The sequence below is a fragment of the Stenella coeruleoalba genome (genome assembly GCF_951394435.1).
Source record: "Stenella coeruleoalba genome assembly, chromosome: 10".
NCBI classification, from domain to species: domain Eukaryota; kingdom Metazoa; phylum Chordata; class Mammalia; order Artiodactyla; family Delphinidae; genus Stenella; species Stenella coeruleoalba.
In genome coordinates this window covers 90,544,465-90,570,814 of record NC_137156.1, presented here as the reverse complement: position 1 = coordinate 90,570,814, position 26,350 = coordinate 90,544,465, and the positions used below count along the sequence as shown (strand labels likewise).

General features: G+C 36.1%; 2 protein-coding genes across 19 annotated transcripts in view; one reads left to right on the top strand and one right to left on the bottom strand.

Moving 5' to 3' along the window:
- Positions 1 to 26,350, top strand: part of LOC307193527 (uncharacterized protein) — a 730,787-nt gene that overhangs the window by 144,840 nt on the left and 559,597 nt on the right. The gene's annotated exons all lie outside the window — the stretch shown is intronic.
- CNTN6 (contactin 6) overlaps positions 1 to 26,350 on the bottom strand; it is a gene marked incomplete at its 3' end in the record, with an annotated part of 232,143 nt that overhangs the window by 51,741 nt on the left and 154,052 nt on the right. For 2 of the 4 annotated variants that reach the window (XM_079935627.1, XM_079935628.1), the window contains 4 exons: positions 21,096 to 21,275; positions 17,963 to 18,099; positions 16,319 to 16,448; positions 14,247 to 14,397 (listed from right to left, as the gene is read on the bottom strand). In XM_079935627.1, the coding sequence (XP_079791753.1) occupies positions 14,247 to 14,397; positions 16,319 to 16,448; positions 17,963 to 18,099; positions 21,096 to 21,275 (598 nt within the window). Of the gene's footprint in view, positions 1 to 14,246; positions 14,398 to 16,318; positions 16,449 to 17,962; positions 18,100 to 21,095; positions 21,281 to 26,350 lie in introns of all 4 variants that reach the window. The other 2 variants (XM_079935626.1, XM_079935629.1) reach the window with 2 other exon arrangements.

Sequence of the window (26,350 nt, the reverse complement as noted above, 5' to 3'; positions counted from 1 at the left end):
GATGCAGGGGACACGGCTTCGTGCCCCGGGAATGGTGAGAGGCCCGCATATTGCAAAAAAAAAAAAAAAAAAAGAGTACAATATCTGTATTGTATGATAAGAGTATGTTTAGTTTTTTTTTTTTTTTTTTTTTTTTTTTTTTTCGGTACGTGGGCCTCTCACTGTTGTGGCCTCTCCCATTGTGGAGCACAGGCTCCGGATGCGCAGGCTCAGCGGCCATGGCTCACAGGCCCAGCCGCTCCGCGGCATGTGGGATCTTCCCAGACCGGGGCATGAACCCGTGTCCCCTGCATGGGCAGGCGGACTGTCAACCACTGCGCCACCAGGGAAGCCCATATATTTAGTTTTGTAAGAAACTGCCAAACTGTCTTCCAAAGTGGCTGTACCATTTTGCATTCCCATCAGCAATGAATGAGAGTTCTCGTTGCTCCATATCCTTGCCAGCATTTGGTGTTAGTCTTCCAGATTTTGGCCATTCTAATAGGTGTGTAGTGGTATCTCGTTTTAATTTACATTTTCCTGATGACATATGCTGTGGAACATCTTTTCAAATGTGTATTTGCCATCTGTATATCTTACTTGGCGAGGTGTATGTTAAGGTCTTTTGCCCATTTTTTAATGGAGTTGTTGGTTTTCTTATTCTTGAGTTTAAAGACTTCTTGGCATATTTTAGATAACAATCTTTTATCAGATGTGTATTTTGCAAATATTCTTTCCCAGTCTGTGGCTTGACTTCTCGTTCTGTTGACATTGTCTTTCACAGAGCAGAAGTTTTTTGTTTTTTTTTTATTTTAAGGAAGTCCAGGTTATTATGTCTTTCCTTCATGGATCGGACTTTGATATTGTATCTATAAAGTCATGGCCTTACCCAAGGTCATCTAGGAGTTATCTTATGTTATCTTCTAGGAGTTTTACAGTTTTTTGTTCTACATTTAGGTCTGTGATCCATTCTGAGTTTTGTGTTGTTTTGTTTTGTTTTGTTTTGGTGAAGGATGTAAGGTCTGTGTCTAAATTCTTTTTTTTCTTTTTTTTTTTGCATGTGGCTGTCCAGTTGCTTCAGCACCATTTGTTGAAAAGACTGTCTTTGCTTCGTCGTATTGCCTTTGCTCCTTTGTCATAATTTTCTTTTTAGACAAGTTTTCACTCTCTAAATAGACTGTAAAAGCTAAGGTTTTTTTGCTTAAGTGATATAGGTGTCAAGTGATATAAGGGTTTTAAGACCATGAACTCTGAAGTCAGCTTGCTTTTGCTTTGTGTTCTGGCTCTCTCTTGTTGGCTCTGTTCCTTTGGAAGCGCTTGCTTTCTATAAAAATTTCCATGTAAATGGGAATAACAGTAGTAATAACATCAGTTTGTTTTGAGAATCAATTTTTTTAAATGTATTAAAAATGCTGAGATAAGCCTAGAGGATAATGAGTAATCGCAAATGGTAGCTGTTCTTCTTTATGTGTTTTGTATTTTTCACCAATACCTATAATTCGTAGGTACTAAATAAATACGTGTTTTCTGTTTGTATATGCCACAAAACCTTTAGTCTTCTCTTTCTAGGTGCAGATGTATATTTATTGCCATTACCAATAAATTCAGTAAACTTACCGAAAATCACTCAGGCAAATAATTTCTTTGTTTAAAAGTAAAAGCTAGGGCTTCCTTGGTGGTGCAGTGGTTAAGAATCCTCCTGCCAGTGCAGGGGAAACGGGTTGTACCCCTGGTCCAGGAAGATCCCACATGCCACAGAGCAACTAAACCCATGTGCCACAACTACTGAGCCTGCGCTCTAGAGCCCATGAGCTACAACTACTGAGCCTGTGTGCCACACCTACTGAAGCCCGTGTGCCTAGAGCCCATGCTCCGCAACAAGAGAAGCCACCGCCATGAGAAGCCCGTGCACCGCAGAGTAGCCCCTGCTCGCCGCAACTAGAGAAACCCCGTGCACAGCAACGAAGACCCAATGCAGCCAAAAATAAAATAAATAAATTTATTTTTTAAAAAAGTAAAAGCTAGTTAAAAATATAAACATGATGCTTATTTAGCTAAGTGACTTTCAGTTCGTTTGCTGATGCCATATAAAGTAGGACAAGAATTGAGGTAAAGAAATACATTCAAATCAGTCTTAGCAAGGACAAGCCTTGCTTATCCTTGCTAAAAGGATATAGAGCAGATTTTAATCATTCTTTTATATAGTTCCAATCATGAAACTATAGTTTTAATAAAGTACTTAATAAATTTTTTAAATTATTATGGTAATATGGACCCTGTTGGGGGGTTCCTGATTATTTAGTTAATTTACAGAAAATACAGTTATTAAATCCTTTGTATTTCCTTAGCCTCTTCCCTAGCTCCAAAGAAGTAACAGTGTTCCTTTGGTCTCTTGTATTGAGTAACATCAGGCACAGTGTGTTTAAATTTATATGTATAATGGGATGTGAGTGGAGTAGGAAAAGTAAAGAAACTAAAAACCTACATGGTGTGGCATCACCAATCGGTAGCACAAATAAATTCAATTTTGCTATGTTTTGTCAGAAAATACGTTTTTCTCAGGTGCCTAGGGGAAAAACACAGCATGCATGGCTGCATGCCCTTTTTTCTTACTACTTGTAATGGACTAAAGGAATATTAATCAGATTAAATAGCTAAAGATATGTTTGTCATGAACTGATTAATCAAAAATGATTTGAGGGTCATTATACAGTTAAGTGAGAGGGTTTAACTAGCAAAGGATTGTTTAGAAGTATTACCTGGAGATTAAAAATGGACTCAAACACATTTTAGTTTGCATAGAAATAAAAACATCACTGCTGCCAGTGTCTAATTTTTAAAAAATTCCTGGTTTCTATGGTTGCATTTTATGCCTAATGCATAATTACTGGTGTGAACAGCCAAATGTTTCAGAGTTAAGCCTTTGGTTCAGCTGTTCTAAACTCCAAAGCAGAAATCAAGCATCAGATATTCAGACCTTAGAATTCATCAAAATGTGACTCCTCCTTTAATATACACAAATAATTTAAGCAACGGCTTTGTAGTGGCTGACATACAATGCAAAAACAGTTTCAGGGCAACTGAATTGTGACATAAATTAGGAGATGCCAGATAAGAACCTTTGCTAAATAACATAATTATTTGGTGTCATGATGTTTCTTTATTTCGATGGCATGCCAAAGAGTGTGCTGCTAGGCTGATTCCCATAAAATGTGAAGGAAGTGTGATTTAACATTAACAAAACTGCATCAGATGGAGGGCTTAGCTAAATTAATCCAGTGAAAGAGCCCTAAGAGGAATATTTAGCTGTTCAGTAGAAGAAGGGAAAGATAAAGAAAAGTGTCTGCATTTGCTGCAGTATTTTAGGATGCCTGAGAAAACACAAAAGGGAATTAAAACAGATTCATATGCTAACATGCCTTACAGCCCAAGCAAATCAAAAGAAAAGATAGGAAATTATAAAGTTAGCAAATGACAAAAAAGATGTGAAAATAGGACTTAAAAGAAATATCTTGAAAAGTATGCTCCCAAAATAACTGGAGGCAAACCGATTGAAAACACAATGGGAGAAAGAGTTGTGCAAAACAGAATGGAGAAGTTTGAACGACATTTTGGCTACACTTTCATTATGTTTATGATGATGAGCCTATTGTGTGATTTTCCTCAAGGCTTTGAAATTTTGCAGATGTAAAGCTGTATCTGCAGCTTACTTTGAGACAGGTGAATGAGATTCAAACACAGCCAGGTGAACTTAAACTAGTAACTTTATCCCCGAGGTCTTTGTTTTCCCTCAGATATAAAAAGTGAGGGAATTGGGCTGGAACATTCATGACTATTACCCCTTTCACTCCAGCTTTGTAATTCAGTGATTTCAGAATATGTGTATCTCAGAAATGCCTCCCCTTGCTATCTTGAATGTGGGTAGTTTTGAAAGTGATGGATGCTAGTGAGATTTCCAATTCTAGATCCCCTTTGGCTACTGAATTATTGTACTCCTCAGAATCTTTACAAAACTAACAAACTGGCTGAGAATGGGAGGTCAACTTGGATGTGCCCCCTAGTCTGCTAATTCTTTCTTCTTAATTATAACACATAATTTCATATCAGATCAAGTCCTTTATGGAGCTTAGGGAGTTTATCCCTGTTTGTTGAATTTGCATATCTGTGTCTTATATGTCACCAAAAATTATATTGTATGTTACATTGAAAATCCAGTCATTTGAACGTTGTAGATGCAGGATGCTAAGCCACTAAGAGGACTGAATTATTTTATTTTATTGATGTGAATTGACTCCATCTTTCAGTACATTGACAACTTACGGACTTATCCTGTACCTTTTATTAATATAAAAATAGAATTTGAGTGTATATATCACAGTTTTCAGAAGAATTTTTGTCTAACTGGAAAAAATGAGGAACAAATAATGTGTACAGTATGACAGTCTGCATTTAGATCCACAGATGGACACTATACTACTTCAAAAGCTAATTAAAAACCTACAGTGTAGTGTTTAATATTACACATGGCTTTGAAATCAGAGCTTCCTGGAATTGAATGCTTTTCTATCATTTACTATCTGTGTGACTGTGGACATGATGCCTGACTTCTCTAAGCCTTAGTTTTAACCCATCTAAAAAGTATAAATAAATGATAACCTCCATAGGTATCTTGTAAAAATTAAGTGAATTGTTGTATCTAACATTTTAATATACTGCCCATTGTAGGTAGGATATTAGTGGATATTATTATTGTTATTATATATGATGAGGGTCAGGGTCAACTATGAGAAGGGTAGATTTCTGGCTATAGTGGTTAATTTGATCTGAGATAGAATGAAAACTGTATGTAATTAAGTATATCTAAGCATCCCTTGAGTACTCAAGGAGTCAACTTTTGGATTGCTCATAAAATAATTTGATTCTCTACTTAGAGAAATCATGGATGAAATATATCCTGTACTGAGGAAGGGAAGTCTAAATCTAAATCTTCGAAGTGGCATCAAGTATGAAGCTAACTATGGGTTAAAGCTGCCACACAGTAAACCTGCTCCTCCTACATTCCTCATGTAGGAAATTTTCCTACCTACCCTTCAAGCACCAGGTCAGATACCTCCAACCTGCTGAGGCCTTTCTCTCCTCCTGTAAGCTGTCTTCGTGAGTCTCTACACCATCTTCTGTCTGTGGTGACACATGCCCCACTGCACTGGAGCTGTTGACCTGCCTGCTTCCCCCGCAAGATTCTGGGCTCATTCAAATTTATAAACCTAGAATCTTCTACACAGACTGTCAATTGGTTTGCAGTTGTGCTTATAAATAAGTGAATGGTTTGACAAGTTACACTTGAGTATCAGATTTGTCACTCTAACTCAGTAATTCTCCAGCTATGCTCTCAGGAGATCCAGGGGATTCTTAGGGCACTCCACGGGCTGCTTGTGGCTGAAAAGTGATGAGGGTTTAGAGAGGGGCTCTGATTCTCCCTCCAGGACATTAGCCAAATTAGTTCAGTTTTACTTGTTTTATGAAATGAGCTCTTGCATAAATTTCATTTGGAAATGCTTTTCAATTCTACTGTTGAAAAAAAGAAAAAAAAAAGATACAGGGAAATAATAGCCAGTGACTTAAAAAAAATGCTCTGACAGCCTCACTCTTCATTTTGAAAATGTTAACAAGACTCACTGTCACATAATTGGTCTGGCTTTTATTTCTTCAGCTGGATCATAATTTCTACCAAGACAAAAATTCTATTTCTATCTATTTCTATTTATTTACTTTCTGTATGCCCACCAGTATCTCTAAAAAAGGGTGGGCGTAACAAACACTTGTCAAGCAACCATTTTCTTTCCAAATGAGGAACATTATACTTTAAGCATATCAAGTGATCACTTTTTTCTGCCAAAGTCAAACCAAGAATGAAAGGTCATTTGTATAAATTGCACTGATAACTGACCTTTTCTGTCTATAAAATTATTGCTGTTGAATACTTACGTAAACTTTGGAAGATATAAATGTCACTCAGAAATTAGAAACAAGCACTTAAGTAAGTTGACACCATTCGAAGGCCAATTATATTCATACTTTCAAAAAGTAACTGAACTGTGGACTTACATCTCCTCAGCAATGAGATAAGATGAGGAGCTGAGCATGTTAGTACAGGAAGCAGAGTTCTTAGGGGAAAGAGGATGAAGCAAAGTTTCTATTTTTAAAATGATACATTTGCACCAAATCAGTGTTACTCTAAGTGGTATTGAACAGTCTCAGCTTTACTTGGGAGCAGAGAGAGTGAATTTGTGAAAGTGCAGATTTCTCAGCCCTTCTTACCCACTAACTCAAAATCTTGAATGCAGCTCTGGGATCTGCATTTTTCACAAGGTTCTTATGCATAATCATGCATGATCTTGAAATCTTGTGCACGAAAATCTTATGCATGATAATGAAATCTACCGATGTAGCCAGTGAATTCATAGCAACTCTATGATGAAGCTTATGCATTTTCAGTGATAGCTTATAGTACAAGAATTTATAAGATGCTATTTATTTGTGGAACTTCTTTGCTTTGCCGTATTTGCCCTTGGCTTAAAACCACAGGATGTTATTACCCATCATTAAAACATTTTAAATAGAGAACTAAAGCAATGATAGTCTAACTAAGGCAGCAGTGTAAAACAGCACACACCCAGCTGTGCAGGCTGGGTTTAAAGACAGGCTTTACATCTTTAATGAACTGGAGCTTTTTCAGACCATGTCAGGTAGGTGGCTCTGCAGGCATGTGCTAAAGGGTCAGTGCTTCAGGCCAGTGGAGGCCAATGGGGATAAAGAAAGGAAGATTGGATGGCAAGAGGAAAAAAATAGGGCAAGACTGACAGGGGCACACTTAGGATTTTAGCTTGTTACGTCTTTGCTTGACACAGGCAAGAGTTATCAGATGGCTCTTGACATCTTCAGCATGTGTTCCCTTGGAAAGGCTCACCTTAACAAGGCTTTCAGGAGTTGAGTATGAACGATTTAAAATTTTATTACAAAGAAGCAGCACAGAAGGGAGATTGTAATAAGCCTGGCATTATGCAGACTGTCATTCTTCCTTAAACATGGGAACATATGGTTCATTTGCCTATTTGATACTCATGCCACCTAATGTACTAAGCACTATTATATTAAGTAGTTGGTGATACAAAATAAAATTAGGTTTATTTGCTTGTTCCATTAGGAAGCTCTGCAAGGAGGAAGGGCTAGGAAATCCTGCTTACCAATTGCTACATTCTGGCTAAAGTTGCATTAAAAAAAAAAAACGTGTGGAGGGGATATTTTATTAAGATTGAGCGCTTGGGGGTAAACATTTAAAAAAAGAAGGAATAGTGGTGATTTAGAAAGCAGTTATTGAAAAATGCATAGAGAAGGGTCAAATAGGGAGGGAGCATCATATAATCAGCTTCCTTAACAACCAGGCAGCCAGACTCCCATTAGCTGATGCCCCACAGGGTAAGATGGCTGTGAAAAGGCTCCAAGGAGAAAGTGGAATGATAGCTAAGTGTTGGGCAACAGGCTCTGTAACTCAAGGAACTACTTTGTCCAGGTAGCTTAGCAAGGAGAAGAATGAAGACAGACTCTTTTTTTCTTATTCTGTTCCTTTTCTGTGTCACTGTGCTAAGGGCTTTCAAATAGGTTCTCCCAAGTGTTTTTTACCCATGAAGAAAAGAAAGATCAAGTGACTTGCTCAATAACGATCAATTATCTCTTGGCACAGAGAATGACATCTCATCCTTGTTTCTCCTCATCTCCTTCTCTCTCATTTCTGCTTCCTGTCTCTACTCTTCTTCCCCTGGCCCTTTCCCACAAGGTACTATTGTGTCTTAAGAGGGAGGTCTTGGAATTTGAAGTGCCATGCAGATGGAAATGGAGTGGGCCCACTAAATTGGGGGATTGAAGGCAAAACTATTGAATAAGCATCACTACTAGATTCCATGCCACCTAATGGGTTCATTATGTTCCCACAGGGTACACCATTTTATGAAGTGCCCAGGGCCACGCAGGTTTTAATGGTGTCATTATTGTAGGATAAGGCACAAAATCCAGGATTTGATAAGATCTGTTTAGAAGTGTGTGTGTATATATATATATATATATATATATATATATATATATATATGTATGTATCAGGGTGGAAAGATGTAATGAAATTGGTTCCAAAAAATCCAACAGTCCTCTTATTTCAAGTCTGTGGAATATGATCACATCCTGAAACCAACTGCTCAGGGGTAGGGGTAGAATCTCTATGACTGAATGAGTTCGATTCTCTGTGAATTTCAAAGTGTCGTTTGTATTCAGCTCTTTGAGATTACCAGGGTAAAAGTGGTACAAACATAACCGTATGCTCTGTGGCAACTATGTCCTTCAGAAATGTATCTGAATATGAAAAAAGTGTGCTTTAGTTTTTTGAGATATATGAAAAGCCTGGTATACTGCCTGTCATATGGAGGTGCTTAAAATGGTTATTTTAATTATTAATGACAATTAGTCTAACATATAGCTGGATTTTATTTTACTTCATTTTATGAAATGACGGAGAAATGTGGTGGATATTTTTAGGAAAGTGAAGAAGCAATGTGATGGGTTACCTATTAATTCAATTATTATTCTTTCAATAATAGGAAAAAAAGTCTGTCCATCTCTTTGTTTTTGTTGTTCAGAGATTGTGTTCCCACTCGGACAAGATCTCAGGTGATTTAGGCGTCTTACTGAATGCTGCCCTTCAGAGGACGTTTTGAGCTGTCTTCCCAGCAGGTTCACATTTCCTGCGTTTTCTATTAAATTCATGAGGTGACCCCTGAACAGGTAGCCAGCAGTCACTGGGTATAAGGAGATAAATCTAGGCCTTTGATTTCTGTCAGTTCACTTGCTAAGTGGATCCACAAGGCAAAAAAGAAGCGATTAATCAAATTTAGCAGATGTGGAATTGATTCCTTCAGTTGCCTCAGAATGCCTTGCACAGATAAGCTTAATCTGTATTCATCTTGACTTCCTGTGGTGAAGTCTGTGGTTTTTCCCTTGGCTGGTGGAGGTAAGAATGTGTAACTTGGATTTGCATAAAGGTTAGGATAACAGCAGTAAATGCACCCAGTGGTAACAGAGTGTATACAGATCACCCATCCTTTTCACACATGCTATGTCATTTGAGTCTCATACAACTCCAAGGGTGAGACAAGTATTATTTTATCTATTTTTCAAACAAATCAACTGAGAACCATTGAAGTTAAAGGACTTGCCAGAAGTTATCAACTTAGTGAGAAGTAGAGTTCATACCAGAACTCAGATCTTTGACTCCAAATAACTTAAAAACAAAACACTTTCTTACGAAGGCATATTATGTATCATGTAGTTGGCTACTTAAAAATTACCTACAGAACCTAGTATAGTATTGGGGGTATAATTTTTGCTCATCAGATCTTTACAGAATGAATGAATGAACACATCATTGGTCTGTTAATTATTAAATATGTTTTTGGTTTAACTGCAAAATCTCTTAATTCAGGTAGACACAAAACAAAGTAAATTTTAACTTTCATTGATTTAGCAAAGCAGAAAATATTCATTGGACATCTGTTATGTTCCAGGTTTGTTCTGGGTGCTGGGCCCATAATGGTGAGTTAATGAGTGGTGCCTAGTACTCTCGGGATGCTTAAATCTAGATGCCAGGGCCCTCTGTAACCTCTGAATCCATGTAAACAGATCATTTTAGCTGTTTTGACAATTCACAGCAATCACCATGTTTGGCTTAATCACTTGGTCACCTGAACAAATCGCTAAAACATGTATAAAACTATGAGTATGAGTATGATAGAATCTGCAATTTCAACCTGCCAGGCTAACGTTTTGCATTGATTTCTAACATATAATCTCTGTTCTGGCAGTCATTGCATGGGTAGCATGCTTAGTATTTCTGAAAGTTGTTTTCATATTATTTCATCTTAAATAAGTCCAGGAAACAGTGACCTCAATGAAAAAAACAGTAGGCTAGTGATTTTACCCAAACTCAGGCCACTCGTCAATGACAGAACTGAGACTAGAATCCTGGTTTTCTGATTCCCAGCAAGGGACTCTATAATACATCCCAGTTTCTTCCACAGGAACATACCACCATTGCTTCTCTTCAGTTTAGGTGCTGTTTCTAAATGACTGGTAGCTCCAAAAAGAAAGAGGTAGATGGAGTATGACTATAGATTCCTGGCAGGAAACCAGGCAGCCTTAGGGCTCTGTAATGCCATCTGCCTATTTTTAGTTGGAGTAAAACTTTTTCTCTTCTGACAGCCAGCCACAAATATAGACACTTGTAAAGATGTAACTCTTAAAATAGTCAAAACTTTGTGACACACAGGCCAATAAGAAACACCATATTCAGAAATGTTGCTTGATCTGAATTATCAACACATGAAATTTGGTAAAACCACGTGACAATAGCTTTCAGAAAATAAAGAGTTTGAGTATGTTCTCCATTATTTGCAGAGAGGAAACGATCTGGAAACAGAGATGGCAGATTTGGCATCAATTCTAAGCTTTGCATTAGCTATGTGATATACGCTGTCTGATTCTTGTAAGACTGGAAGAAATTGTCAAAAAATATATATTGCCACCATTTTTATAAGTAGGGCATACAGTAAGATTACTTTGAATAGGCTTCTTTAGAGTCCTTTCAACCATCTCTAGATAGTTACACTTTATTGAAAGCAAGTGTAGCAACAATGAAATTTCAAAGTAGACAGGATGGTATAGAAGTTTTATAACAGACTAAAAACGTACATTTCCCCATGTAGATATTTCCAAGGTCAAGAACTAAAAACTGTTCCTACTTGGAATCATTTAAACTATTTTCTGTACCTGATTCTTTTAATCTTCCTGTGTATACAGTTGTATCGTGGTTTAACAGAGTATGAAAGGATAGGAATTACATTTATTTTGCTATTTAGATAAAATATTCAGGCTGATGTGGCATTAAAATCTGTGTACTAAGACTCAGTGTTCTGTGTTTGAGGTTAGGATCTGGCTCTATAGAATTTGGACAATGGACTAGGTCTCTGTCTCCTAGGGTAATTAATTTCATTAGTTTCGGAAATTATGGCTTCCCCTATGGTACACACACACACACACACACACACACACACACGTGTGTGTGCACATACAGTGTAAAAATGTATACACAAACTCTAAGTCAAATAACTTCTATTCATATATTGCAGATGTTAGAAGAACTATTTTGTGGCATTACGTACTCTTAATAATCTCCTCCCCAAAGTGTTCTTCCAGTGTGGTAGCTATTTGCAAGCTGAATGCAGTTACTTTGCTAGAATTTGGGACCTGTCCTGGCAACACTGACTTGAGAAGGAGAAAAGATCATGGAGAAAAGAGTCAGTTCCCTTCTAATGGCTCATATCAAAGCTATAGAAGAAATAATCAACCTTAGGCTTGAATGGGCTTGGAGAGACTACTTGGCTCTATGTTCTCTTTTAGGAAGATGAAATGCTTCTAATCCATCTTTGATATAGAAGCCTATCAAAGACATGGGCCTTACTCTAAGTTATGGTGTAATTAGGATAGAATAGATGCTGGGCTGTGTCTTCATTGTACATACAACCTCCACAGTAAACCGTTATGCCCTTTCCCTCCTTCCCTCCTCCTTCCCTTCCTCCCTTCCTCCATTCCTTCCTTCCTTTCTTCTTTCTTTCCTTCCTTCTTTCCTTTTTTTTTAATCACTGCTCTAATTTTTACCTTCAGCCTGTTTGGAAATCACCATGATAAGACTACAAAAAAGCCATCAAGTCAACACAAATAGAAGCATGGGTGCTGCATTTCCCAATAAGCTGCATGGAGTCAACTCTTAATGAAACCAGTCGTCTCAGAAAACAATAGAAGAGGGGGCAGGATAGGAAACATGCAGAAACACAAAGTCACAGAGCTGGCTGTGTGTGACCTTTGCAAATTACTGCTTAAGGTCAGCTATACCTGGCAGAGATATACATCTGTAATTACTGTACTCTGCTGGGGCTCGACTTTTTTTCCCAACTTTTTAGGATGCATATTCAGGAGATAATTTTATTTGTTTTCTTTTGCTGAAACCTGTAATGGAATTCTAAAGCAATGAGTGAATGGAATTATGAAAGAAGAATCTGTAAATAAAAATCATGTGGGCCATTCCTTTAACCCCAGTGAGACGATGCTGAATCTGATATAACTATTAGTGACTGTTTGGAGGCTAAAAAGATCCCAAATTCATCCTATATGGAGCAAAACAAATAAAACAAAAATCTGAAAAGCTGTTTTAAAAAGCAGTTTCCCTTGTACCCTACAAAGCTTTTCTTTTCTCTCTCTCTCTCTCTCGCTCGCTCTCTCTCTCTCTCTCCCATTTTCTTACCTCCATCTAAATCTTTTTCCTTTTCTTTCTCTTCCCAACATGCCTTGCATTTGGGTCTTTAAAGGTTATAGAAGGTAAACAGTAGTCATTCTGGCTCTTTAGGTGAAAACTTACAGTCACTTTAGTAAATGAAGCAGAGCTAATCGATCTTTCCGAACCCTCAGTACAGAGCCTGTGTTTGAGCCTATGGGATCTCTGGAGTTTTCCTGTTCTACAGCAGTATATTTAAACCTTGATTAGGATTTAGGAATGAAAGAGAAAACATTTAAAGAAGATCCACATCCAGATCTGTTGGGAGTGCTTGCAGCAGTTTCCCAGGTAGTCTACCTGAGGAAGGAGCCCAGCTGGGGCAGGGCACCAGTTTTCCTTTCACCTTTCTTTTCACCTTAGTTTTGAATTATCTGTTCTTATGTCTTGAGGCATTTCCTCCCAGAATAGTCTTTCTCTAAAGCTGGTAATGCCTTACATATTCATCCTTTTGGACATGTTCATTCATTCTGCAGACATTTATTGAGTTTGGGTTCTGTGCCAAGGCACAGGACGTACAAGGATACATTTGACAGAATCCCTCTCCTTGGAAAAGCTTCAGTCTGGGGCTGTAGAGGCCCCTGGAGACAGAAAACAGTAAGAAAAGAAAGAGTGCCTTTGAAGGGGCTTTCTCTTATATATCTCGCCATGTCAGGAGAGGGTCTGCAAGGCAGCAGATATAACGGTGAGAACACTCTACACAATTAACACTGTTTATTTGCTTGTTTTAACTTCCTTTTCTCTCTTCCTGACCACATATGCAATCTGAGATCAGAAATGACAAAATGGTGTCCCTGCAACCCGCCTATGGACATTTTTTCTGGCTCAGAATTTTCAGTGCCAAAAATCAGATTTCTAGCTTTTCCTGAAACGTTAGAGGTTCTTCCCGTAAAACGACGTTTGACTGAATTCGGAGTTTATGACTGCCTGTTTTAGGTGTAGAACTCGCTCTCCAGTCCTTCACAGTCTTCCAAGATTGACAGATAGCCATTTTTTCATCACACTATAGTTGTCTTTTCTTTCACTTGGCCTGTTTCATTATTTATGTTACCTGCCTGGTATGTATATGAGTTTGTGACACGTATGATGCTGAAGAAGTGCCCATTGAACCATTTTCATATCTTCAGCACAACAGCTAATTCATAGTAGTAGCCCATTGTGTATTTGATCACATAGAAACACACATGGGTCACTAAATTAGAGCTACAACTGTAGTCAAGTCAACTCTGGGTATACAAGGTTCTACAGCACAGTGGACTGAAATGTATTATGAGTAGAGAAAAACACCTGTTTTGGGGCTGTCAAAACTCTCCCAGAAAACATGCCAGTGCCAATCAGGGATTTCTCAACCACATCCATAGTAGAAGGAAACCTCTCTTCTTTCTCTACAGGAACCTCTCTACATTTTTTTCATGTGGTGAATTCATTTTGTCCTGGGTTGAACACCTGTGTGACTATTTAAAAACCGCAATGCCAGGTGTGTGAGTATGAGTGCCTCCTTTGTATAATGCTCTTCTCAATGATTTCTTAGCAGGCTGGGTCAGGAAAAAGCCTTCAAACTGAATATAGAAAAAGGTGTTAAAGGATTTTTTAAAATATATCTGTTACAAGTGCATGCACTGAAAATATTGCAGTCAAATTATACAAACAGCTCGTAGCCTTGAAAGATCCTTTTGTTTTTACGATCATGTGAAAATGTTTAGTATCTCCGCATATGTAGTTGTAAGTTGGGAGGGAGTAATACGGGAGGGAATTTTGGAAGATCTAGTAAACCCTAAAAATCTGGAAGATATTATATTACAAAATATTTAAAATATTAAAACAAAAGAGATTTGTTTACCTTTTGCTTTGTCTCAGGATCTCCATTCCTCTTTTCCAGGAGATGGCGGCCCTAGGGAAAGCATTCGGTTTGCATTCGATCACAATATCCCCACCAACTTGAACAACTGAATTTTTTTTAATGGGATTTTTGGAGAAATCAGGAGCTGAGGCTAAAAACAAAATTACAAAATTGTTAAATTACTAATATCTATAAACAAAACTTTTTTCAAGCTACTTTGCTCAAGGTTTTTTTGGGCTAGTTATGGATTTGGCATTTTGGAGTCAGTTTCCATTTGTAAAATGAAGATGACAGTAGATATTACCTCAGAAAGTTAGTCTAGGTCTTGAATGAGATAACATTCAATAAAGAAGGATAAATAGTGCCTGGAACAAAGTATGGGTTCAGTAAATGTAATTTATTTTTGTTTTGATGCTGGTCATTGTGATAACAAAAGCAAGCTGGAGTGAGGGAGGAAGCAAGTTACAAAAAGTCACATTCTTAAATATTTATAATGAAGAGGGTGAAGATGGTTCCATAAGAACAGAAGATGGAATTTTAACCCTGATTAGGGAAATTACTAAATCTGTTCTAGCCAAGATAATAATCCTAAATGTGAATATACATATATGACAATGAAATACCTTTGAAGTAAATCAGAAGTACATCATCATTATTTTAGATTTCTTCAGGCATGCCTTTAACTAGCAAAATGGAAATAAATAGTCTGCCTTCTGTTGAAGCAGGCAGGCTGAGTAGAAACTTAAAAAAAACCAAAAACTAATTTTTGTCAGTTTCAACAAATACCAGTTCATGAGGGTGATAAATAATTAGACTGTCTGGGTGCATCCAAGTCTTCCCAGCTCCATTCTTGTGGGAACCTATGTGTCCAATCCCCATTCTTAGCCTAAAGTCTACGTGAACTGAAGTTCTTTCAGATATGCCATGTTCTCTTGCTTCTGGGCGTTTTGAGTATGGCTTCTCTGTCCTTCCACTGACTTGTGCATGCTTTTTCTTCTGATCTCAGCTTAAAGAGAATGTTCTCAATTTAGGTTATGTTCAACTGATAACACCTATTCAATTCTTCACTGTAATAATCATGATATTTTAAAATTTAGCCTTTTTTCTCTGTGAAACTACAGTTTCTATGAAGGTAAAGATCACTTTAATTTTGATAATTATGTTTTAGGTGCTTAGTACACAACAAATATTCAATAAATGCTGACTGAATGAATAAGCAAATGAATCAATGTCCATCACCCATATGCTCCTGAAACTGTCTTTTTGCTTAATTCCTCCTCTCTTTCATCTCCTGTCTTTATACCACTAAGAAAGCCTTAGGATGAAAGATATCAATGAGTCATTTATCCTGACAGACACCACTGGTTGACTGTCCCAGAATATCATCTGCAAACCACTTCTATCTCAACATTTTCCACTATAAAGTCTTATTTTCCCAGCTTCTCTTGAGGTCTCAGTGGTCACATGACAGGGTTCTAGCTAATGACATAAAAGGAGTCTGCTGTAAGGGCTCAGAAATTTTTGCTTTACTAATGAAAAAGACTGTCCACCTGTCTTCTTCTGCTTTGAGTGTGGACTTGATTTCTGTAGCTACAGCAGTCATCCTGGAACCAGGAGGCTACAAGCATGAGGAAAGAGTTTAAAGAATAACGTCATCAAGTCACACTGCCATTGCTCAGCTACCACCCCTGAAGTTATTACTGAGATAAAATAAATTGTTGTTTAAGTCTCTATAAATTGAGGTTTCCATTTCTTATTTTCTTATTTGCAGCTGGAAACATTCCTAATAGATGCTTTTGGGGTTGTATTCAAAACCTCGTGCTGGGATCAGCTTTGGAGGAGCCACTTCTGGTTTGGATGAACCCAGTAGTGGGCTCCTCCAAGCCCTAATATGTTGCCCTAGCAGAATAATAATTCTCACTTCACATTTTTTTAGAAGCTAATTTAGACATTTTTCATTATTTCAAGGAAAAGCAATTTCTAATTTACAGAAAAATTGGATTCATATTACATATAATCATAGCTTGCTAAAATGTCAGTTTGAATTTTTTGGCTATAAATGAATGACTTACCTAATACTCTCAATTCTGCATTTGCATAAATTATCTGGTATTTGTTTTCTGCAGCACATTGGTAGATACCAGAATCTGACACATTCAGCATAGTTATGATAAGTGTCCCATTTTCTATTTGAATTCTTTCCTAATAAAAGAAAAGTCACATAAAGATGCTAGTGTGTTAACGTAGGTATTCTCTTATCATTTATGCATATCTATGAGCTATGATACTTTGGTGTATGAGAACTGTTGCTTATGAAAATGAGGTTAGTATACTTCAAGGTCCTGAGAAGCTTTCTGGAGTTTAAGAAAATGGAAGTGTTCTTAGTATAATTTTAGTGGTTAGTATATTTTATGTGACCTTATTTTTTTGAATATTGGCATTCTTTGCATTGAAGGTATGTTACCTTTCTGTTATACGGTATATAAAATAATTTGGAATACTCTACCATTCCAGTTTTCCAGAAAACATGGTTTGACAATAATGTTAGACATGGATAGAGTGATTAGCAAATTTCCTTGGATTTCCATCATAATGTCTCAAAAAGACTTAAAATATGATGACTTGGTAATTTTCTAATTCAGTACATAAGTTGAAGGAGCTAAATTCTTCTTTTCTGCAGTTGACTGTAAAGTATGTTTAAATAGCCAAAATCTGTTACACAGTCCCATTTGGAGTATAGAAATATAATTTTGAGTGTATAGAATGAAATAGTTTAATAGTGCAAATATAACTTTAAATATTTCAGGGTACCTATTACCATCCTCTAAAGATAACAAAAGTAGGCTGGAGGAAACAGGGAATGTTACATGCAATAGGGATTCAGGAATTAAATTTCAGTAAAGCCAAAACAAAGAACAGTGTTCCATTCAGATTCTAAACAACAGATGTTCCTTTTATCTCTAACTGTGCCTATAAGTGCAAAGTAGAGTGGAGAATTAACACAATTATTTGGATAATTTGATGGGAAAAATAACCTTGTCTCATTTTCTGTATATTGTAGGATAAGGTGTGCTTTAGATTGAAAATTGTGGATAACTGCCTCAGTTCTCTACTTCCCTAAGTTTAGAGACGGCCATTAGCTTTCATAAAACCAAGATACTGGGTAATGATTAAGAGCTTGGGTTCTGGAATCAGATTATGCTTAGAATACTAATTCTAACATTTACTAGCTGCGGTGTGACCTTGGACAAATGGACTTAAGCCCTCTGACACCAATTTTTTTTCATTTATAGAAATAATAATCATATCTCTCTCATAAAATTGTCATGAGGTTACAATAATATAATGCATGGAAAATATTTAACACAGGGCCTGGCTCATATGAGAGTTCAGTGGATGTTGTTGATGATGATGATGAGGATGAGGATGATGAGGATGAGGATGATGATATCATCTGAATACGGATCCATCACTGAGTAATGTGTGACCTTGTACAAGTTGTGTTCTCTACCCTTAGTTTTCTCATTTGAAAAATGATGATAATATTAATAGCTATGTGAGGATTAAATAAATTTAAGGATTAAATAAATTAGGGTATATAAAGATTATACTGTATTTCCTGGCACCTACTAAACATTCCAGAAACATAGTTTCTGTTAGTAACAAAATTTCCCTAGCAGAGTAGGTGAATGTTTAATATCAGCACAGTTGCTTACCTCTGGATTGAGGCGTTCACCATTCTTTAACCACGTGTACCAAGGGTTTGGCTTTCCACTAGCTTTGCATTCCCAAAACAAGCTGTCATAGATGGACAGGTATGTATTTTGGATTTTTTGTTCCCATTCTGGAGGGGCTGTTTCAAAAAGAAACAACAGCAGCTATTTAGCAAGTCAGTTATCCAAGACATTATTTTACATTCCAAGGACTGTAGAAATCAGAAGAACAAGGCTAACTGGGTCTGGTAGTACTGTACACACATGATTTGAGGGAAGAGAAATGCAGGACCCCCAAAGTGGGATAAGAGAAACCCTGTTGTAAATATCAGTGGACGTTTTGCGTAAGATTGATGTTTGCCTTTTGTCATTTTGCTGCACCTGTATAACAACTTGAGAGTTGTGGGAACAAGGCTAGAGAATAATTCTATGTTAACTATTAGTATATAGGTCAAGTTAGAAAATGTATATCAAATCTGAACCCTCTGTGGGCAAAAGGCCATTGATTACATTTGGATTAAGCTAAGTAAAATAATTGTATCTATACCCGATATAATTACAATTCAGTAGTTTGAAGTGTAAATCAAATATCAGCCTCATCACATTTTAGTACGGTTATAATCCAGTTTTTTTTTTCCCTACATAAAATTCTTGACAGGGAATGAGAACTTTTGGAGTTGTATATAGGTTAAGCATCTAACTTTGATCCTAGGCATGAATTTTCCAAACCTTATTTTCTAATCTGAGAACTAATCTACATAGTTCTGAAGCAAAAAGCAACTGGTATAATTGATGTTGAAATGTTATTTAAGTGTAAGGTAGTATTATCCTTTCTAACATTCATGGAAACAGGGGTGTATAAGTTAAATGCTTTAAAATTAATATTTCTTCTATAATGATGATAGGAAAATTTCTGGATTTGCAATTTAATCCCTCTCCTTTGTTTAGATCTATTCTAGATATGTTGGAGTGGAGGAGCCTTCCTTTGGAATCTCCATCTATTACCAGCTAGGTGTTTTACATGTGTTGTACTCAATTCTTCCTCCAAACTTTTATAGAGGATTTTGTTGTATGGGTGTTAGGTAACCTGCTCAAGAAGACATAGTTAGAAAAGAGAAACCTATCTTTTTACTCTGAGAGCAGAGCCAAAGTCAAGGGCTTGTGTTCAGTTTGTTTATTTGGGAGTGCTAGCCAAGGGTAAGGTGTCAGGAAAAGGAAGAGTCAACAGGGAAGGAAAGAGTTAATGCAAGGATGGGTTATTGAGTTGACCACCAGCACGGATGATTGTTACTCCATCCTCTGTGAATGTATAAGGAATGTCTATAACTGCATACCCAGGAAAGGAGGAGGAAGCATTTATTCATTGGCTCTTTTTCACAGTTATTCAAGGGCAGTGCAGGTGTTAACTATTAGGACATCCAGGTTGTGTGTGCTTAAGTGCTGAGTAGGTTCTTGAAGGGCCCAAAGAAAACTGGAGCAGGGAACAAGATGGCCTTCTGTGGCACCTGCGGTAAGACTCTGTCAGGCTACACCTGCAAACCATGGTGCTGAGCTGGTCACTGCAGCAGTAGTTGGAGAAAGTGGAACTGAGAGTCTTTGAAATGATGCACAAGTATATCTGACTTTCAGGGTGTTTCCAGTGTAACTTCCGCTTCCACAAAGATAGAACATCCTTCAGGGAGGAGAGGAAGAAATCATGATGTCCCACTGTGGTGAAAAGTAAGCCTAGATTACCTCCTGTGGAAATCAGGGCAACTTCCAGTTACAGAACATGTTTTTCACAACCTTGAGGGATAAATGAAGGCAACCCTTAGAAGAACTGAGTGTATGGGTGAAATTGATTCATGTTTCTATTTATTATTTTTAAAATGTATAATTTGTAGGTAATTGTTCAGAAATTGCCCTAACATATGTTTGACCTGGAAGAAGAAATGCATGGTCATATAAAATCCACATAGCTTACAGGAGTTTGAGATATATATGGTTTGTTGCTTAGTGCAATAACTGTAACTTTAAACCATATTTATTTATTTAATGTGTACATTCTTTGGTTGCTTAGGATTCTGAAGAACAAAGTTTTAAATCTTCAACTAAGTAGGAACTACATAAAAAAAAAAAGCTTAGGATTTCAAGTCTACCATATGGGCTTGGGTTTTAGATTTATTTTTTCCGCCATCAATGGTTACGTAACTCACTTAACTCCTCTAAATGTGTTCCGTTTTTTATAATGAAAATATTTTATAAACTTATTTTGGAGGTTATAAGGACACAATATAGATGGATATTTTTCCTCTGATTACTTTATTATTGATTATAAATGTGTCACATAGAAACAAGTCACATAGAAAATGACTTTTGCCCATGTATAAATACAGTTTTTAAAAGTCCCCTAGTACAGATGTATTAAATTTAGCGAAGAAGTTAATAATATTTTAAAAGCAACAAACATTTTGATAATTATGAGGTATATTTTATGTTTTTTTCACATCAAAAAAAAAGAAAAAGTGAATTTCATGCAAGTGTGTATTTTGGCCTGGATGAAAGAAGACTTAAAGGCAACTTTCAGAAAATATATGCTTTCACCATCTCTCTTAAGTCCATGAGAGATTCTGATAATTGAGGGAAATATATTTTTTAAATGAAGTAATGAGTTTTTTTTCTATTACCTACATATGAGTAGACAATTATTGGAAATATAAACAAATACTGAAAACTACCATTAAGTATTATGTTTCTCCTGTCATTTTCTCCTTCTTTTGTTAAGTTCTACTTGGGATTATAATTAAGGTTTTCATAGGCTGTTGCTGAATGTTTTAAGGGAAATATATTGAATTCCATTCTACTTTGTGTTATAAACGTCTATGGCTTTTACATAACATTGCTGATATTTCCAAGGCAATTATAATAAACAGTAGCATGCTATTATTTATTAGCATACTATGCTGAAATTAAAGCCATATTTTAAAAATGGTCATTCCCATCTGCTAATCATTGTATTAATAAGCATCCTTTCCTGGAAATGTGTCTTCTCTATTTCTCCTATGACACTTTTCCACAACATGCTAAAGACCTTCACTATTTACTATGAAGGATATGACCAATTATTTCATATACTTTTTGAAATTCATTAGCTCACCATAGAAAATGAGTTGACCTTTTGCAAGATTTCTTCCTCGAAGGTTACTTGCAATGCACTCATAGACGCCTTCATCTTCCTGTTGAAAGTTTGGGATTTCAAGGATAGCTTGGGATTTGCTGTACTTGACTTTCCCAGGCAACGGGTTTCCATCCAACCTCCTCCAACTAATATCAGGGACTGGACTAAACAGTTATACCTCATTAGAATAGCAGATGGTTCAGTCTTTATGACAGCAGGATAAAATAAGAATTCCTTAAGGATAACTTTCAAGGAAAAAAATAAATCAATATATTATATTGTGACTAGTTTTCACATCATGCAGTCATTTGCCATTCACTCATCCAGCGATTTATAACACTTTATTAAGAGCCTGTCATGTGCAAGTCACAGTATTAGGATCAGAGAATAAACTGATGACTGAACTAAACATGTTTTCTGCCCTCATGTTGCTCACAGACTAGTGGGGAAACAGGCAATAAACAAATTATGAAAAACAAATATATTTGTAAATTGCAATAACTGAAACAAAGGAAATAAGGTGCAGAGATAATAGCAAGATTATATCACTTTAAATACGGTGGTCAGGAAATTCTTTGTGAGGATGTGACTTCTAAGAGGAGGCAAGCTCTCTCTATTTACAGATTCTAAGACAAAAATACAGATTCCTCTATAGCTAAATTGGTACTAATATGTAACTGAAGACATATGTGATGGGTGAGCTAAATTATCAAAGGGGATCAGTATTATATAACAGACCCAGATGAATTGGGAGCACAGAATCTATGATCCTCAAAAGAATGTACTTATTTACACTCAAACTTAAAATGACATAAAAGATAACTTTACATTGTACTCTGTCTCTTTTCAGAAAGAATTTGTAAAGAATTCCTGTATTTATAGGAATTTAGCTTAAAGTCTTAAATCTAATACGTTTAGTCTAATACGATTATCTTTTAAAACAGCAAAAATACCATGGTGAGGAAGGCCTCACTTGTACAGATAGAATATAAAGAAATGTAGCTTATAAAGTTATAACCAGAAAATCTTCCCTAAACCAATCATTTGTAAAATCAATCCCCAATCTATTCACACTATCATCTTTCCTTTCTTACTTTCAAGTAATTCTTCATTCCCTTATGGATTTTCAGGTGCTTTAAATATTTCTGTTCTAAACGTATTTCAAATAATAATAGTAAATCATTTTGCAAAGCCAAATTAGAAAACTTTGTAGACGATGCAGAATTTTTTTCAAGTCCATGAAACTGGTGTAGGAGAACTATTCAGTCACATACAAAGTGGTTGACAAATGAAGATCTACTGAGTCTGAGCAGTAACAACTGCAGAAAATTGGTGGTGATGACTGAGTAGAGACTTCAATTAAAGCAGGGAAACTGATGAAGCCTCAGGAATTTTTTATTGCAAACAATGATGATCCTGCTGTGCAAACCAAAGATATACATCATGCAGAAAGTCATACATGTGCTCACACATATTTCACAGGAAACATAGTCCCCAATCAATGTTTGATTCATCTGTTTTTCTCAGAATTAGCATATAGTGACAGATACAACTTGAATTTTGTTAAACACAACATCATTATGTATTATGATAAGTTTTGTTTTTGTCCTTTTAAAAAGCTTTGCCGCTTGCCACAACTTTAGGTTGATATTTTAGTAAAATGGCATATTCTTGCCAACAATTAACCCAGATAACTGGTTTTCTTATTCATTCATTTTATGAAATACCAAACTAAGAATAAAAATAAAGTTCTAGAAGAAAGTTTACTCACAGAGAAAGAGCTTCACCAAGTCTGGGGCAGTATTATCCAATTTTTAAAAATACATGTAACGTGTACATGAACATGAAAAGTTAGTAGCTATAGGTGGTGAGAATATGAATGCCTTTTATTCTCCTTTTTTCTGCTTATCTCAATTTTTCCATTATTTTCCTACAATGAGCATGCATTACCCATGTAATAGAAAAATTCTAAGAAAATTAATTTACAAAGAGAAAAATATTATAATTGGAGGCTCTGATATTTATCTGAATTCATGATCCTTTGTTGTCTTTTTATGATAGTGTATCTCTGAGGTTTATGACAAATACATGCAAAATATTCAACTAAAAAACATTTTAACCTAAAACATTCAGACAAAAAAAAAATTCAGTAAAGACTATTTTCCCATTGTTATATCATTGTTCTTTATTTTAACTATGAAGACAGAAGTCCATTTTTAACCTAACTAAATATCTAAATCTCTGAACCAGAAATTTAATGGTTTGACATTTAATAATAATAACTATAATAATATCACAATGAAGAGCTACGGTTTATTAACCACAGACTGTGTGCCAAGCACTATGTGTATAATGTGTAAATATAATTTCATTTTCTCTTTCTATAAGTGAAAGTGGCACAGCTGAGATTTATTTCCAGATTTCTTTGTCTCAGAATCTATGTGCTTACAAGACAAAACAGACATCACAGCTACTGTAAAATCATCCTCTGATAGCTTTTAATTTTTGTGGTTTTGTAAAAGTGAATCACCATCTTAAGTGGCCCAATTAAGTGGGGGTAAAAAGAACAAGTCCCACCAATCCCAATTATTCTGACCTTTCCCTGCAAAAGAACTCAGTGAGGACACTGGAGTCTCTGGACAAGCATTTTTCCCTTGAAGGATAAAATGATGTATCCTATATAGACATACCTTTCCAACAGAAGTAGTGCAGCAGATAATGTCAGTGCTTCACCCGTTTTCTTTCTTATCCCTTAGCACCCCAAATCCTGATGTGCTTTCACCCTCAACAGTTAGTACATGCATCATTTTGCTGTCAACTACCCTTAAGCTGCTGTAGCTAACTTTTCCTTCACAAAAAAAGAGCTGAAAACAGTTAGGAATTTACATACTCCCTGGGGCAACTCTCAACCAATAACTGACTAAATGAGGCGTAAATACTCCAGCTCCCCTGCCCCTGATGGTGGAATACCTCTAGGTGTGACCTGCACTCTTTCTAGAACCCCTGTACAAGACTGAGGCAACTATATCTTCTGTGGAACTTTGCATGATATTATACTCTGCCTGGCTACTCTTTTTTCCCAAGTGGGCTTGTCCATTCCCTGATGCGTTCTTCATAAAAACTCTTCTAAAAAGTCACTTTAAAAAAAATATCCTTTCAAGATCTACTTCTTGGAAAACCGGTTTATTAGAACCCCCAATATGCTCTAATCATGTTCCACTTTGATTATAATACCAACTGTAAGTACTTCTCAATATGGTACTTCTATATAGCCACTAGACACATAAAAATGATATTCTGTGGAAGTGAACATTAATGGCCTATAAGACCAAAAACTGAGCAGTAGAATCCTTGTGAAAAACCATGAGTGTGGTTTATATTTTCAGAACAATGCTCTATAGGGTCAAAATTACACTAGAAGGCAAGAAATGTGAAAGAGACATGAGGCTGAAGAGAGACATAAGTTTCTCACTTAAAGAACATCCTCTAGATCTTGTTTTTCTTACCTCAATTATGTTTGGAGTGATATATCTTCTCTCATAAACCACTCAACTATTGAGAAGCTTATAAAATTCAGTGAACTGGCTTCTAACGTAACTTTCAATTTTGAAGAAAGGTATAAGAATTAGACCTCTGTATTCTCAGTCTGCAGTGGACATGTGTTGGTTTTTGTGTGTGCATTTTGATTTTCCTTAGAAAACCCAGTGCTTACTGTCTTTAGTCCATCTGATTTGAATTGGGAGGACTATACCTCTGGCTGCAGGACTGAGCACAAGATTCAGGTCTTGCCATTAGAAGCTAGTGTACCGTGGCCACCATAGTTGGTCAACTCTGGAAACTAAGACAACCCAATCAGAGACAACTAGACTCAGTTCTGGGACTGCTTTTGGCGGAGTTATTAAAGAGAGGATCTTTTGTTCCTAGGGTTTCCTCAGATAGTGGGATATAGCTTGGAGCTTCTAGGCAGCACTTTTCCACCACATGGAGAAAGTGTCTTTGAAAGTCAAAGTTGACACAAAAGAAGGAAACTTGGAATTCTTCACATGTCTAGATTAAGTCATGCTTGATGCACAAATTTAAAAAAAAATCTCCTTGAACATTTCCATTAGTCAATACAGTCTCTTTTTGTAATGCCTTTTTGAGTAATTTTCCTGCTGCTTTCGTCCAAAAAAAGACTTTACAAATAGTGTCTGAATGCCTGGGTTCAAATCCTAGCTATGTTATTTTCTATCTGTGTGATCAAATTGTATGATATGGTAGATTCCTTCAGGATATCATATTTTATACTCTAGATATTTTAGAATTCTCAGAGCAACTAAACTATCAAAAAATAGTCACTCAGACATTTAAACTTTTTAATCAAAAGTCTTATCAAGTGCATTTCATGGCTATATTTCATGTTAACAAAATTTCTAATGGGAGAAAAATCAAGCAGTTTTATGTGATTTCACAGTTACTAATTAAACGTTGAGATTTTGTTTTCAGATTTATTATGTCAGTACAAAATATGAATGTCATGAGCCTCTTGATTACCACTGGTAATGTGAGATATAGGATCATGGAGAATACATGTAAAACATGTGCATTTTAATGAAAAGTTCCCATTTAGTCTGGGCACTTTTTATGAAGACACTAAATGAATTGCTTTAGATTTCACACCGTCTCTCTTTTCTGAAGACATGCCAAATGGACAGTGGGTAGAAAGAACTAAAATCAACAAAAGATGAAATTATTTTAGTAATGAGCTTTAGTTTTAAATGCAAGTTAATTTTTCCAAGAGATAACATTCTGTATAAATGATAATACTAATACTAGTGCTAATATTAATAACAAAGCTATTATAATAGAATACTATTTATACAGTACAGAGCAGAGTGCAGTTTTTACACTTACCAGCTATATGTTATTGCACATTTATAACATAAATATTCTCATTTATAGGATAGGGCTTAACACTAGTATGTAAGTCACAGGATTAGAGTGAATATTAAATGATATAATACATTTCATGTGTTTAACACACGGTCTAGAACACTTTAAACTATATTTTTTGTGTTAATGACAAGTTAAAAATAATTTAAGATTATGTTACTGTTATCATTTCAAAAGCCAGATTCCTAGCTTATATTTACCTGTTTCCTATTCTCCTTTAAGAACTCCATATGACTAGGCATTTGACATAAATTGATTTATGAATCATACATAAACTAAAATCAAATCTCCATACTGTGAAC